Source organism: Helianthus annuus, chromosome 11, assembly GCF_002127325.2.
Source record: "Helianthus annuus cultivar XRQ/B chromosome 11, HanXRQr2.0-SUNRISE, whole genome shotgun sequence".
In the NCBI taxonomy this organism is placed as follows: Eukaryota; Viridiplantae; Streptophyta; class Magnoliopsida; order Asterales; family Asteraceae; genus Helianthus; species Helianthus annuus.
In genome coordinates this window covers 108078997-108095059 of record NC_035443.2, presented here as the reverse complement: position 1 = coordinate 108095059, position 16063 = coordinate 108078997, and the positions used below count along the sequence as shown (strand labels likewise).

The following is a 16063-nucleotide window of genomic DNA, read 5'->3' as shown; positions in this document are numbered from 1 at the left end:
TTGGTTAATACCAAAGTTGAGGGGTCAAAGTTGGTTGATGTGACAAAATATCATATTTATATTTATAGTATGTATAATTTGTAAAAAAAAGGCCTATATTTTTTTAAAAACGGAATATAATACTATATTTGTAAAAAAAATAGTCTGATTGGAAATCAAAAATTTTAAAACATTTAGTCGTTTGTTGGAGATATAAGAAATTTGAAATATACTATAAGATTTATTGTGTGTATAGTATAAAAAATGAATATCATTAGTTTAAGATTAGATATTAAATATGAAGTGTTAAGAAAATTGTATATTGTATACTATTAATAGAAAAACTAAACGAATAGTAACTATTTGTTTTAAAGGATTTTTTATGTGTTGTTTAGTGTTTTTTATATGTATTATGTGGTTTTTTATATATCTTATATAACTTGTGTTTGATCCATGTAAATTATGTGTCGGTATTTTTTGGTCGTATCAAAATTTTTTCTTTATTACTTTAAATTATATTAAATTTGAGTATCTTATGCAAAAAATCAAATATCAACAATACTGACTATTTATATATATTATCAATTCAAGACATAACCGAGCAATAGTGTTTTAACGGTAACGGCCGTTAGCAAGCTGTTATTAAAACCAAAACCCTACATGAACTGCCGCACACCGACTCTTCCCCCTTTTCCCACTTGACCGATCACCGGAGCTACTTCCGCCATCTATTCCGCCTTCCGGCCAAACGATCAGGCAAGCACACCACACTCAGAACACCCCTCCTTCTTGTACACACCTAACTCGCAACCTGACCTCACCGATATTTGTACACTGACATCCAGCAATTTTAGAGAGAGAGACTGAAGTTAGAGAGAGAGACACCAGGAGCAAGTGATGATGACGGCGGCACCGCGGGCGGTGGCGGCAGGGGAGCTCCGGCAGAGCTCCGATGTACTGGTACGTTGGCCCCTTTCTGAAATCTGTTGTGTCGTGAGTCTATTTCATAGCTTGTGGTATTATCTTCTTTGATACGTATATTTCCCCTGCTTGTGGACCACTAAGGGCAAAAGGTATAATGAAAAAACAAAATCTATGTAAAACTGACTATAAATATTACAATAAAACAAACAAAAAAAGCTTAAAATTGATTTTAACATATGTGTGCCAAAGAAAGCCAGGTGGAGGATTTTGTAAAGAACGGATGTTGCAATTTATTTGCAAGTTTTGAATCATAGAACTTATGTTAAAACTCATTTTAACCTTGATTGCTCAGTCAAACCTTGATATACCTGCTGTAGTTTAACTGAAAGTTTGGAATGGAGAATTTTAATATCGGATTGCATTTGGTAGTCAAGGGGCCTTTAGGGGGGGGGGGGGGGGGGGGGGGGGCTGTTAGGTAAATCAAAAGGGCCCAGTTATCTCAATTCAAAGATTAACACTAATTATATGAAGTTGAGTGGGTTCCCCTTCCAACCAAAACGTACGTTCGTCCACCCCGGTGTGCAATTTGGAGACCTAGAAGTAGAATATATATATATATATATATATATATTAAAGGTTTAGATAGGAATTGAAAATTAGTGCTCATTGCAAACTATGGTGGTTTAGTTCTTATTGAATGGCTGTCATGGATACAGTTGAAGACACAGAATGGGCCATGATTGTGATATCGGGTCGACTGGCCTACAAGCTCTTTTTGTCCATTTTATATAAAAAATTAATTAATGTCATCAATCGGTAACCTTTATGGTGGTATATGGAGGGTGACGGTGAAACGAAGAGAGGTTATGTAGCGTGTGCAAAAACATAACCGAAATTGACCCGTTAACAAAAACTAATTAATGCTTTCTTAAAAATTTTTTACCTGGAAATTGAAAAGAATTGTGTTATAATTAATCGTAGGTGTGATGGTGATCGGTAGAGACACCAAGAGGGCCCCTGAGCTTCTCAACTAATAATAACATCATGGAGCTTTTTAGTTCGCCACACACCTTAGTTATCACACTGTTTCAGGTTAATTTTCTCTCTTTTTTCCCTAATTTTGTGCATAATATGATTTGTGTAGTTAATTTTCTCTCTTGATTGTATCTTATGAATATTCGATCTTTCTTCTACATTGCAGGTCTTGAGTTGTGGTTAGCCTTTGAAGGCTTACCTGTTGAAAATGGTAATGTTATCGTTTTTGTATTGTTGATTTTATGCATGATCTATCTTTGCTTATCTCAGGTTTTTTAGCTTTATTTATATTTATCTACGTATTTCATCTTTACTAACGCTGTTTAGCGTATAAACCAAAATGATTCCAAGAGGAGCCTCTGGTAAGCGTCGAAGAGAGTTTAGTACCTATGAAATTGGTGAATCATCACATAGCAGTCGTTTGCGTAGGGTATCAAGAATGTTAGAGCCAGTGACATGTGCTCGGTACGCATCATCTCAAGAAGAACGCACCCCGCTTCCTACATATTTCGACTGCGGTGATTGTGTTTGTGTGTGTCAATATTGTAGTGCTATGTTCTGGTTTGCTGAAAGGGTTGTTCACATTTCACGGTCAAATCATCCAAGGTATAATCAATGTTGCAAATCAGGAACTGTCGCAATGCCTTTTCCTCTTCAGCCACCACCTGTTATCAAACAATTATTTGACGACTCTGGTTTCTTGGAAAGAATTAGACTTTATAACAGCATGTTCGCTATGACGTCTTTTGGTGCAGATGTTGAAGAAAATATAAACGACGGACGTGGCCCCTATGTTTTTAAGGTTTCAGGTCAGATTTCACATTGGATTGGCTCTTTATGTCCTCCGCCAAATGAAAAGCCACGTTTTTTGCAAATGTATGTTTACGATACACAAAATGAGATAGCAAACAGACTCAGATTTTTTGCTGGAACAGATCAAAACGGCCTTTCACCTGCTATTGTAAGTAGCCTCAGTGACACTTTGAAGTCAATCAATGAATATGTTCGCGTCTTCAAAAATGCTTTCGAACTATGCGATATAGAAGGTGGACCAGACTTTAGTATTCGTCTTTATAACAATGTCCCAGACAGAAGATATGACGCGCCTGCTCCTGGTACATTGGGTGCTATTGTACATGGTGATGACTCAAACGCTAGCACGTATGACATTATTCTTCATAAAAAGAATGGTACAGCTCAAAGGGTAAGCAAGCTCCACCCATCTTATATGCCATTGCAGTATCCGCTGCTTTTCCCTTTCGGTGAGCAGGGTTGGTCCCCTAGACTTCATCGACGCCTTCCAAATGCTTCACGAGATAAAAACCTTACAGTAAACATGTACTATAGCTATCAGATTCATGATCGTGCTGGTGTGTACTCTCTTCTCTTAAAGGGTGGTAGGCTCTTCCAACAATACTTAGTTGATGCATACACATGTATAGAACAAAGCCGCTTAGATTATATAAATGCAAACCAAAATCTGTTTCGTTCCGAGTATGTTGCCGGCATGTACGATGCTCTTTCAAGAGGAGATACAGATTCTCGGTCAATAGGTAAAAGAATATTTTTGCCTTCATCATTCACAGGCGGTCCAAGGTATATGTATAAACATTATCAAGATGCACTTGCAATTTGTAGAGTCCATGGTAATCCGCAGTACTTTATAACATTTACGTGTAATGTTAAGTGGCCGGAGATTGCTAGGCATCTCAATAAGGTTAATTGTTTGCATGCTGAAGATCGGCCAGATATCATATCCCGCGTTTTTCAGATGAAGGTTATTGAATTCGTCAAATTTATGAAAGAAGATAAAACGTTTGGTGATGTAGCAGCATGTTAGTATTCCTCATGTTTTTCTCTTACCTTTGGTTAACCCTTTTAGAATCTGTGATGTAACATTCTTCTTTGTTGTTATTTTAACAGATTTGTATACTATTGAGTTTCAAAAAAGAGGATTGCCACATTGTCATACTCTTCTTTGGGTCACAGATCCATATAAAATACGAGACGCTTCTGACATTGACTCATATGTGACAGCTCAGTTTCCTGATCCTTGTACAGAATTCTCTCTGTATAAAACAATTACAGAGTGTATGATCCATGGCCCTTGTGGACTATTAAATCCTAATAGTCCTTGTATGCATGAAGGTAAATGTTCAAAACGGTTTCCAAAGCCTTTTCAATCCGAAACCCAATTTGATAAGGCTGGGTATGCTCATTATAAAAGGCTTCAAGGCCAACATCACACGTTGAGAAGTGGCATCCAAATTGATAACGGTTACGTTGTTCCTTACAACAAACGATTGTGTAGCCGTTTTAATGCGCATATAAACGTAGAGTACTGTGGCTGGAACATGATGATCAAATACCTTTTTAAATACATCTCAAAAGGAGCAGACCGTGTTAGATTTGCAATCTACAGAGCTCACCAAAACTCAGCTTCAACATCAACCCATGAGCCTCCTGTAGTCAATGAGGTAATTAATTTTTTGGATGGAAGATTTATTTGCCCGCATGAGGCATCATGGAGAATTTTGAATTTCCCTATTCACGAAAGACATCCCGCTGTTCAAATCCTTGCAGTTCATTTGGAAAACATGCAGAATGTAACATTTAGAGATAATCACAATCTTCAGTCTATTATCAACAATCCATCGTTTGGAAAGACTACTTTAACCGAGTGGTTGTCTAACAATAATGCGGATTCAAATGGACGGGATCTTACTTATACCAACTATCCTTCTAGATATCGTTGGGATGTTTCCGCAAAATGTTGGATTTATAGAGCTCAAATGAGAACAGGTGCAATTGGCCGCCTTGTGTATGTTCATCCAACTTCTGGTGAACTCTTTTATTTACGCACGTTGCTTTCTCATCAAAAAGGTTGTAAGTCATTCGATGACATTCGTACCGTCTCAAACACCACCTACACAACCTTTCGTGCGGCATGTGATGCGTTGGGTTTAACTGGTGATGATAGAGAGTGGCAAACAGCCTTTGCCGAAGCTTCTACCTGGGCCACATCTTCTGAATTGCGATCCCTATTCTGCCATATGCTTCTTTTTTGTGAGGTAAGTCAACCTTTAGCTTTATGGGAATCTGAGTGGAGAAAGATGGCTGACGATATGCTTCTAGCTCTTAATTCTGCTTCGTCGAATCCTGATTTCTACGTAAATGATCATGATTTACAACAACATTTGCTTCTGGAAATAGAAAGACTGTTAAACTCTGCTACTCCATCTAAATCACTAAAAGATTTTGGTCTTCCATTACCTCCTACAACAATTCTCGCAACTTTAAGGAACCGACTTCTAATGGAAGAGATATGCTACGATAGAGCTGTACTAGCCTCACAACATTCTGAAATGCATTCGTTACTCAATGCGGACCAGCTTCAAGTCTACAATGTCGTCAAAGATTCAACAACTACTGAATCACAGGTGTTAATATTTGTTTATGGGCATGGTGGAACTGGAAAAACTTTCTTGTGGACTACAATAATATCTTTGTTTAGATCCATTGGAAAAATCGTGTTAGCAGTTGCAGCTTCCGGGATTGCGGCTCTCTTATTACCCTCGGGCAGGACAGCACACTCAAGGTTTCACATACCTACAAATTTAACGGATAAGTCTAACTGCGATATTAAAAAAAATACTCAACTTGCTGACCTTTTGAAACAAACTGCACTTATAATCTGGGATGAGGCTCCAATGAGTGATCGCCGGTGTCTTGAATGTTTGGATAGAACTCTGAAAGATATTCTTGAAGATGAGACACGTCCATTTGGTGGTAAATCTATACTTCTTGGTGGGGACTTCCGTCAGACGTTGCCAGTCAAACCTAGGTGTACACGTTCAGAGATCATTGATTCAACATTACCAAAGTCTTATTTATGGCCATTTTTCACACTTTACACATTGTCTGAAAACATGCGTCTAAAAGATCTAACTGATAACACAGCTTCTGCACAAGCCTCTGCTGAATTTGCTTCATGGTTACTTTCTATTGGTGATGGCTTAACAGGAGAACTTGATACAGAAGATCCTTTAAATACAAGAATTGTTCACATACCATCACGATTCCTAATTACACCAACTGAAGATGCTCTCCAATCTCTCATCCGCTTTGTGTATAATGATTCGATACTTGCTAATCCATGTGCTGAAAATTTGTCGAATAGAGCAATTGTTTGCCCAAAGAATGATACAGCTGATCAGATAAATAATATCATCTTAAATATGATTCCCGGTGAAAGCAGGACATACATCAGTCATGATAGCATGGTACCTCATATGCAAAATGCCGCTGACTGTGAAACTTTATACCCACAAGAATACTTGAACGAGCTAAGTTTTCCTAGCATTCCCCCTCATAAGCTTAATTTAAAAGTTAATACTCCTGTTATCTTACTTCGAAATATAAATCAAACATTAGGTCTATGCAATGGCACACGACTATTAGTATCGCAATTGTTGCCTAGAATAATTGAAGCATACGTAATAACTGGCACTTCAACTGGTCGCCGTGTATATATACCTAGAATAAAATTTGTTCAAAACGATAAAGATATGCCATTTGTCTTTACCAGGCGCCAATTTCCATTAAAAATTTGTTACGCTATGACAATAAATAAAAGCCAAGGCCAGTCTCTCAAAAAAATTGGTGTCTATCTTCCACAACCAGTATTTACCCATGGCCAATTATATGTTGCCCTTTCACGTGCTACATCACCAAATTCACTTAAAATACTACTTACTTCCGATGAATACAATTCTGCTGAGACAACAAAAAATGTTGTCTTCTCTGAATTGATGCATCTTATCAGAAATAATCAGGTTATTTTAACACATCATTTATCGTATACATGTTGTTTTTGCTGTTTTAATATGTTTATTATTGTTGCAATTGTCTTCTAATAAAATTTACTTTAGTCTGCTTTGTCTACCAATAATTTCAGTGCATGTTCTTTTTTTACCAATAAAACCACCTTATTCTTTTTGTACAGCTGCAAAACCAGTGAACACACATGGAGATTGAAAAGACATCCACTTTCAACAGGAGACTTCGCAAAGATCCGTAGAAGATGAGAATTGTAAACTTATTAAGAATCTTTTTGGTTATATACAGTGGCGGATCCAGGGGTGTTTTGGGGGTTCCCGGGAACCTCCTCGGTTTGGAAAAAAATGAAAAAAATAGTGGAAATTTTATATGATTTAGAAAAAAATAGTGAGAATTAGTGAAAATCTAGCAAAAGGAACCCGGTGAAAAAAATCCTGGATCCGCCACTGGTTATATATGTTGAAGATTAGTTTGTGTGGATCATTGTCTTCTATTTTTCTGCTTCTTTTTATTGTTTGACTAACTTTTATCTATATAGGTTACGCCGACGATTGGTTTTGGATCACCAAACAAAGCTAACTCATATAGTGCTCATGGTAGCGCGTTGGGAGCTAAGGAAGTTGAGGCCACAAGAAAAAAATCTTGGATGGGCCCACCAGGCGTTTCATGTGCCTGATGATGTTAAAAAGTACGTCATGTTTGTGTTCGTAATTTGAGTCGTCACATTAGAATGTAGAAAATCGGCTAAACGGATTGAGAATTTGTGTGTAGGCATTGGAGTCGTAACATTTCTGAAGGAAAAGTTGTTGAAACCGAGTGGAATGAAAAGTTTGCGGCATATGAGAACAAGTACAAGGAAGATGCCACAGAGTTGAAGCCTATTATCAGCGATGAATTGCCCGTTGATTGGGAAAAAGCTCTACCAGTTAGTTTCTGCTCTACGTGACAATTTTAACACCTTCATTTATGAAAAGCTTAATTCTGGTTGTAGTCTATTGATTACTGGGCAGATGGGTAAATTTAACGGAATCACTCATCACATAAAAGGACTCATTCCCTACTATGCAACTTCCTTTGTTTTCACAGATTACATGACACCCGCCATTAGACTTGCTGCACTATCCAAATCTAGAGTGATTTACGTCATGACCCACGATTCGATTGGTCTAAGGGAGGACGGGCCCACTCATCAGCCCATAGAACATATATCAAGTTTCCGAACCATGCCCAACATCCTCATGCTCCGACCTGCTGACGGGAACGAAACTGCTGGTGCTTATCGCGTTGCGATCCTCAACACAAAAGCTTCCGAATCTGTGAGTCAAATGGGATGATGCGTTAATTTCGTGATTGCTTAATATCATTATTATGTTTTCACGTTTTTGACACGCCTGATGTGTCTCTTTTCCCTTCACTAGAAATAGAATCACAGAAAACCGTCATGGCTGACACAATCAAACAGGAACACTTATAGCCTGCCCTACAGCACTATAACCTCAGGTAAGAATTCTTCGTTTTAAATGCGGTTGCATTGACTTCATTCACAAAGTCATTTGTTATAATATTTGGCTTTTCATTTTTATAATACTAGAAATATTTAACTTTATTCTCAATGTCAACATGCTTGGATGTGTGTTTTAAAAGCATCAGTAGGACTTACAAGCTATGTATGCCGTCACGTTCAACTTCTAATTTATTATAGTATGAAATCCTATAGATATATTTTCCACATTTCTACATAATTTGCCAGTCTACCTTTACTGAAATTTAAATTCTCAATTTATCATATCCTAATACTTTTTTATACAGGAACATCTATGCACATGTTGCATTAAAATCAAACAGCAATACAATGGAACAGCTGAAGAGCAACTATTTTGGCAACAACTTAGGACATCTTAAATGCTTTGCGTTTCCTTAATTTAGGCTGATAGAATAGCTAGAGTAACACTGTTTATGTAAATATAATTGTTTCCGACACTTTCGAACATATTAAACATGTCGATTAACAAAGGATTTGCAATCACTTTGGCATCTAGCTAGCGTTTAGTTAAAACAAACTCGCAATGACATCTTTACATGTGCTTTCTTGCAATTTTTTGCCCCGCCGCAGCGCGGCGTTATTCTACTAGTTAAATATTACATATTAAATATCGAACATTAAATATTGGATAATGAATCCTAAAATATATATCAAATATTAATCATTAATTATATTTTTTTTCATTATAAATTAGTTGATAATAGTATATTCAATAAATCTACAATTAATTACACTTTATTACTGTTTAAACAAAGACACGTCTTTAAACTATAGCTTCGTTATCATATATGAGTAATATATATAATCTGGTCATGCGTAAAGGGCATTATAAAGGCGTGATGAGGTTTGATATGCCCTCAAAACCACCCTATGAGCGTTATAGGAACATGAAGAAGGAGATACGTTTCTATTATAATGCCAAATGCAGAGGAAAAAAGTGGAAAGTAATGATTGACATGCCATTAAGAGCGTTAACCATTATAATATTTTTTAAAGAAACGTTATGATGATGATATGACGAAAAAGACCATTTTAAACGCATTAACCATTACTGATAGTTTAAGAGTTATCCATCTAATACCATACAAGAAAATCCATGCTTAAAGAATCACACAGGTGATTATAAAATAAGTATATACATTTTCGGAAACTCAAATGTACATGGATATTATTTATTGTACTTAGTCAAATATTTTAAATTACAATAACTACAATAAGGTGAAACAAAATAATGTACCTTCATGGCTTTATAGACACAAGTACAACTGTACAAGAAATACCTAAGAAATAATTGGTGGGCATGATAAAGCCCATTGACTGAGCCCATCACTTTATACTAGTGGTTTCTAAATCTTGTATGGTGGGCCATCCAATTTATATCATGATTTGGTTAATATGGACAAACTAAATAACATGTAATGTTGGGAAAATGTGACTTATCATCATGCTACATGGTACTTGCACATGAAAGAAAACAAAACCATATCTAAAAGCTAAATATCTATTTAAGCTAGAATAAAATGTAAATTGGTTTAATTATGTTATATATTATATTAAGAGTAAAGTTTACGTACAAAGTGCCTTATCATATAAAACATACGAAATGCATAAAAAGCTAAAAAAATGAGGTGGTATTTTCGTAATTATTTACTTATAAAATAATTATCAAAATTACCCTACAAATGATCTTGTATGGTAATTTTGATCTTCTAGAGTAATTTTATAGAGTATCATAATTACTTTACAAATGATCTTATATGTTAATTTTAATCTTGTAAGGTAATTTTGTAGAGTATCATAATTACTCTACAAATGATTTTGTATAGTAATTTTGTAGAGTATCATAATTACTCTACAAATGATCTTGTATGGTAATTTTAATCTTGTAAGGTAATTTTGTAGAGTATCATAATTACTCTACAAATGATTTTTAGAGTAATTTTGAATTGTATGTTGTTTGATAAACTTGCAGAGTAATTTTGATACATTTTTAGAGTAATTTTGATAATTACCATACAAGATCAAAATTACCCTACAAGATACACTTGTAGAGTAATTTTGATAATTACGCTACAAGATCAAAATTACTCTACAAGAACATTTTACAAAATTACTCTAAAAGATCAAACTTACCTTACAAGATCATTTATAGAGTAATTTTGATAATTACTCTACGAGTAAATAATTACGAAAATGTCACCGCGTTCTTCAGCAAAACCTTCAGTTTGTACGTTTTGTACGTTAAAGTTATTTGTATTTGATCTTTTGTCTTATATTAAATATATTTTGAAAAATCATTCTTCAGTTTATACTTATTAACGCAAAGTATATATAGAGTATGGATAAGAAAAAGTGATGAACTGGTAAAGTTAAATATTTATTTAATTAACTACGGGGTTAAGTCTTAGAGATGAGATAAGGCCTAAGGACTATTAGGTTCTAGGTGCGATTCTCACAAGAGAGTTTTTTCAGATTTATTTGGTTTACTCTTGATTAGGTGTTCAGACATTAATGTCTAGTAGAGATGGATATGATCAGATGATTCCGTTCGTGGCACGATGATACTCCAGTGATCTATCAGTGATCCAAATTTACCGTTAAAAAAAGACCTACCGGGTTAAATGCAATAAAATATTCTGGTTCTATGTAAATTCTATTTTTATGATAAATTTTGTAATCATCAATATAATTGGTTCATAGAATTTGTTAATAAAGTATATATTTCTATAAGTATTGTACTTGTGAAGTATGCATATTTGTATCTTAAAAGAAATTAATTTTTTTTTTGTTAAATATAAATGAAATTTATTATTCTCATTTCAATCATACTTGCCAAGTTAAATATAAATTTCGTTTGAGTAATTTAAGAGATCGAAGGTTATGATTTGTATCTTAAAAGAAATTAAATCCTTTTTGTTAAATATAAATTTTGTTTGAGTTACCTAAGAGATCATAGGTTATAATAAAAACAAACATGTTATGATAAACCATACAATATATCACGTTACTTTTGTTATTTTAGAGATCAAAGTTATGATAAACCATGCAATATATCACGTTACTTTTGTTACTTTAGAGATCGAAGGTTATGATGGAACAATCATGTTATGATAAACCATGCAATATATCACATGTGTGATATTTTCAATGTTTTAAAAGTTAAAATCTTTAAAGTGTTTTAAAAGTTAAAATCTTTAAAGTATGCTAATCAAATACACGTAATGATTTTGATATTTTAAGATAACATCAAATCAAGCAAGTGTGTATTATAGTTTGAATCATTTGGTTATTTTGTATTTGAACGACGTGAAACACATTTTAGAGTTAATGATATATCATCGTAAAAAAAGCATAAGCTTATCTTAAAACAGGTTTAAAGGAAATACTAACCGAGTAAAAGTTGAAAGGGTTTAAAGTAAAAGGTTTTCATCTGCAAAAGAATATCTTCTTTTTATACAAAAAGTATAATATTCAAATATTAGAAGAATATGCTTATTCAAATATTAAAGAATTTTCTTAAATTTTTCAATTAGTCTAGTGTTTCTCATACAATCCAAACTAGGTATATTGATAATAGATTCGAAAAATTTAAAATTCTACTTGATTCGAATCCGATTATCAAGGTTCGAATTCGAGTTGATTCGTATACGAATCTAGTAATCGAATTCGAATCGAATACGAATTTATAAATTTCAATTCGGTTCAATTCACAATTTAACTTGGTGAAAAAAAAAACCAATGCATTTGCAACACCTACAAATATGTGCATATCAGTTTTCCTGACTTATACACATGTGTATTTTCATCGCTTACACGTGTATAATAACTGTTAAGTTAAACATATATTACAATGAAATCTCAGTACAGAACATTTGTATTATTTATACACATGTGTATTTCATCACTTACACATGTGTATTATTTAAAAAGCTCAGAACAAAATATTTTTTAATACACAATGAAATTGATTGAGCAAAAAAAACTACAAGTTTTTAAAATACTGGCAGAAATACACAAAAGATCAGGATGATGCACTCTGTAATCAGTCCAAATACACATATACTCTGTAATCAGTGAAACGATTTCAAGACATAAGGGCAGAACAATACAATAACATTCGCCCAATTACTACAATTAGATTACAATCTATATAAATAAGAATAATACGCTACCAAATCGGAAAGAATACACTACCAAACGATTGATTAGACATACCAAACTAAACCCTAGATCTTGAAGAAAGGGGATTCGTGTGTATAAACAAGTAGTATACACAATGATTTCAGGAATAATACACTATTCAACGATGCCTTGATATAATGCTTGCAGAAATCGCCGTTGAACGATTGCAGAAATCGTCGTTGAAAGAGGGAGATCGAAGAAGATGCAGTGTATTCATCTTCTGGGTAATGAAGAGAGAGAATATTGATATGTAGATGATTTGATGAAGTTAGGAAGCTATAACTGATTGTAAACTGATTATTAGAATTTACGGGTTTCAATAGATTTTGAGAACAACTAATTATGATTATGCCCTTGTAAATCAGTTTTTTTGTTTTTATTAATTAAAAAATCATTTAAAGCCTAAAATCAAGATCTCCTCATCCAATGGCCAGGATTTGTTTGTTTTTGTTCACAATATTAACATTGTTCATTCTTGATCCCTACCCTATATATATATATATATATATATATATATATATATATATATATATATTTTTTTTTTTTTTTTTTTTTTTTTTTTTTTTTTTTTTTTTTTTTTTTTTTTTTTTTTTTTTTTTTTTTTTTTTTGATATATATATATATATATATATATATATGATGAGGTTCATGAGTGAACAACATCCTTGTTTGTGAACCGTGTGAACCAAACTGAGCCATTGATCATTTTTTTAGATGTAAAGGATATGATGGTAATTAATCAGTTTAATTTAGAAAGTTATATATTTTTGTTAACATTAAACTAACCACCCATTATGATCTTTAAATAGTTATAAATTTTTCATGCGTTAATATTTTTTTTTATTTAAATACACCATAAAAACGAGTTTTTTATTCTCTTTAATTTGAGTATGATATTGCTATAATTTTTTTTAATAAAAACGAACAACATATGCATTTTTCGTTTTCCAGCATTTTATTGTTTATATACACAGGTGTACATGAGTACAATATACAGATGTACAACAGTGTACAGTGTACGAACAACAGCCTGTACACTTGTGTACATGAGTACAATACACATATGCATAACAATGTATATTGTAGGAACAACGGACTGTACAGTTGTGTACTCATATCTTTAATTAATAACTGACATCCCTGGTTTAAAGGGATTTGATTTTGTTATATTAAAAAAATATTCATTTATGATTGGATACCAAAATTACCAATAGTACACATTTAGTTGAATGCCCCTATCAGCCCCATTTCTTTCTTATATTTAATTTAATATTTACAAGTTTGCCATTAGCATTAATTTTGATCAGCTAACAAAGAGCCAAGATCTGTTCATTTTGTTCACAAGTTAACCATTGTTCACTCTAGAACCCTACCATATATATATATATATATATATATATATATATATATATATATATATATATATATAGGTAGAGGATCCTGTAAAAAGTGCTCAAAGTGTGAGAACTGTATTATAACACTATATATAATACTATATAACACCATATAAACACCGTATAACAATATGTAACATCATATAAAACCATATAACACTTTGTAACACTATATATCATTATATAACAAATATAACACTATAGGTTGTCTGATAGCATGTCTATGATAAATGTATAGTGTTATATTTGTTATATAATGATATATAGTGTTACATAGTGTTATATGGTGTTACATATTGTTATACGGTGTTTATATGGTGTTATATAGTATTATATATAGTGTTATAATACACTTCTCACACTTTAGGCCCTTTTTACACTATCATATATATATATATATATATATATATATATATATATATATATATATATATATATATATATATATATATATATATATATATATATATGAGGCTGCTAAAATGAAACCCACCCCAGTTGTAAGAACCGAGAGAACCACTTTCCAACCATTAGATCTTCAAGATGGATGGATGAGATTAAAAGTAATTAAAACTAATATTAAATACTTTTTGTCTTATTATGTTTTTAATATTTTAATGCAAAAGGGTAGTTTAGTAAAGTTACTCTTTTTTGTATTTTTGTCTTTATTGTTTATTTATTACTTTATTTGTATTATTATATTACTTGTTTTTTTAAAACATAATTTTTATATTAAAAACCATTTTAGATCCAGATTTTTAAACAAAAACAATTTTTTGCACGCCGTTTTTAAGCCCGGCTTTTTCACAAGCGGTTTTTTGTACGCCAGATTTTACGCGTCGTTTTCTTAACGCGCCGTTTTTACGCCCCGCTTTTACGCCCCATTTTTTACGCCCTGTTTTTACGTGCCGTTTTTGCGACCGGTTTCTTACACGCCGTTTTTTATGCCCGGTTTTATGAGCCGTTTTTTACCGCGCCGTTTTTCACGTCCCGTTTTTTCGCGCCGTTTTTACGCCCCGTATTCACGCCCCTTATTTACCCGTCGTTTTGTCACCTGTTTTTTTACAAGCCATTTTTATGCCCCATTGTTATGCGCTGATTTTTTTTACAAAAAAACAATTTTTGTCAAGATTTTTTTACAAAAAAAAGTTTTTACGAGCCGGTTTTTTACGAGCCGTTTTTTACGCCGTTTCTTACGCCCCCGTATCTACGCGTCGTTTGAATGTCTATACTTGGGACCCACAAACGGCCCATGAAATAGAATAACCCAAAGTCTCTTAGTTCAAGCTCAGGCTTAATGTGGCACGGTAATTCTTTACCCATCAAGTCTTGTGTAACACAAGTATGTTGAGCCTGAATTATGCGGGTTTGAATGTCAGATCGAATCTGAACACAGTGAAGCTTGACACGTTCCTTACGACTCAATGCGTCAGCCACGACATTCGCCTTACCAGGATGGTAGCGAATTTCGCAATCGTAGTCGTTTAGGAGTTCAACCCAACGTCGTTGCCTCATGTTAAGTTCTTTTTGATTGAAAATATGTTGGAGACTCTTATGGTCAGTAAATACTACACACTTTGTACCATAAAGGTTAACTTGTAACACCCTTAATAATTTAACAGAATTTAACTAAAAATTTTATGAAACTTTATAAAATTCAGAGTTTACAAAATCATTTTCTTTAAAACCATACACACTTGTGGAGATACCAACCACATCCAAGATAGTGCATAACTAGATTAAAGTAACCCTTGCTAGTAAACTAATCACTAGTTTGAGGGATTTAAAAACACGGTCAACAAAAGAAATTACATCATGTTTAAAGTTTAGACAAAATTAAGTTTAGTGCGGAAGCTTCGAAATATGTGTTCGGTTCTTGACATGAACTTGATCGCCATCCGGGAGGACCTCATTCATACCTGAAGTCAAACACTAAAAACATTAGTTTGGACTTTAATAAGTTACATATAAACAATCCCCGACATCAAAAATTAACGAACAAAACATAATTTTTCTGGGTTCCACCGTAACTTACGGTGTCACCGTAAGTTACGGTGAAGCTGGGATTATATCAGTCTGAGCTAAACCCCGCGGACCAACTTCTCCCCAACAAACTGGGGTTCGGCACTTTCTACCATATAACATCTCGTATGGAGCCATTTTAATA

At 33.5% G+C, this 16063-nt stretch overlaps 1 protein-coding gene across 6 annotated transcripts; it reads left to right on the top strand.

Annotated features, from left to right (window-relative positions):
* Nucleotides 1-559: 559 nt before the first annotated feature.
* Nucleotides 560-8872, top strand: LOC110865421. 6 transcript variants are annotated; one of them, XM_035979444.1, is made up of 9 exons: nucleotides 2156-3773; nucleotides 3862-6773; nucleotides 6944-7030; nucleotides 7316-7465; nucleotides 7549-7702; nucleotides 7864-8093; nucleotides 8196-8277; nucleotides 8422-8478; nucleotides 8587-8872. In XM_035979444.1, the coding sequence occupies exons 1-3, from the start codon at nucleotides 2279-2281 to the stop codon at nucleotides 6956-6958; spliced, it is 4422 nt and encodes a 1473-aa protein (XP_035835337.1). In that variant the 5' UTR covers nucleotides 2156-2278; the 3' UTR covers nucleotides 6959-7030; nucleotides 7316-7465; nucleotides 7549-7702; nucleotides 7864-8093; nucleotides 8196-8277; nucleotides 8422-8478; nucleotides 8587-8872. The 6 variants fall into 6 exon arrangements, 5 of the variants coding, with proteins under 5 accessions (XP_035835337.1, XP_035835336.1, XP_035835339.1 ...); XM_035979443.1 differs by lacking the exon at nucleotides 8422-8478; XR_004871778.1 differs by lacking the exons at nucleotides 2156-3773; nucleotides 3862-6773; nucleotides 6944-7030; ... (1 more) ...; nucleotides 7549-7702; nucleotides 8422-8478 and adding exons at nucleotides 560-939; nucleotides 1885-1995; nucleotides 2105-2149 and having other exon boundaries at nucleotides 8587-8803.
* The last annotated feature ends 7191 nt before the right edge of the window (nucleotides 8873-16063 follow it).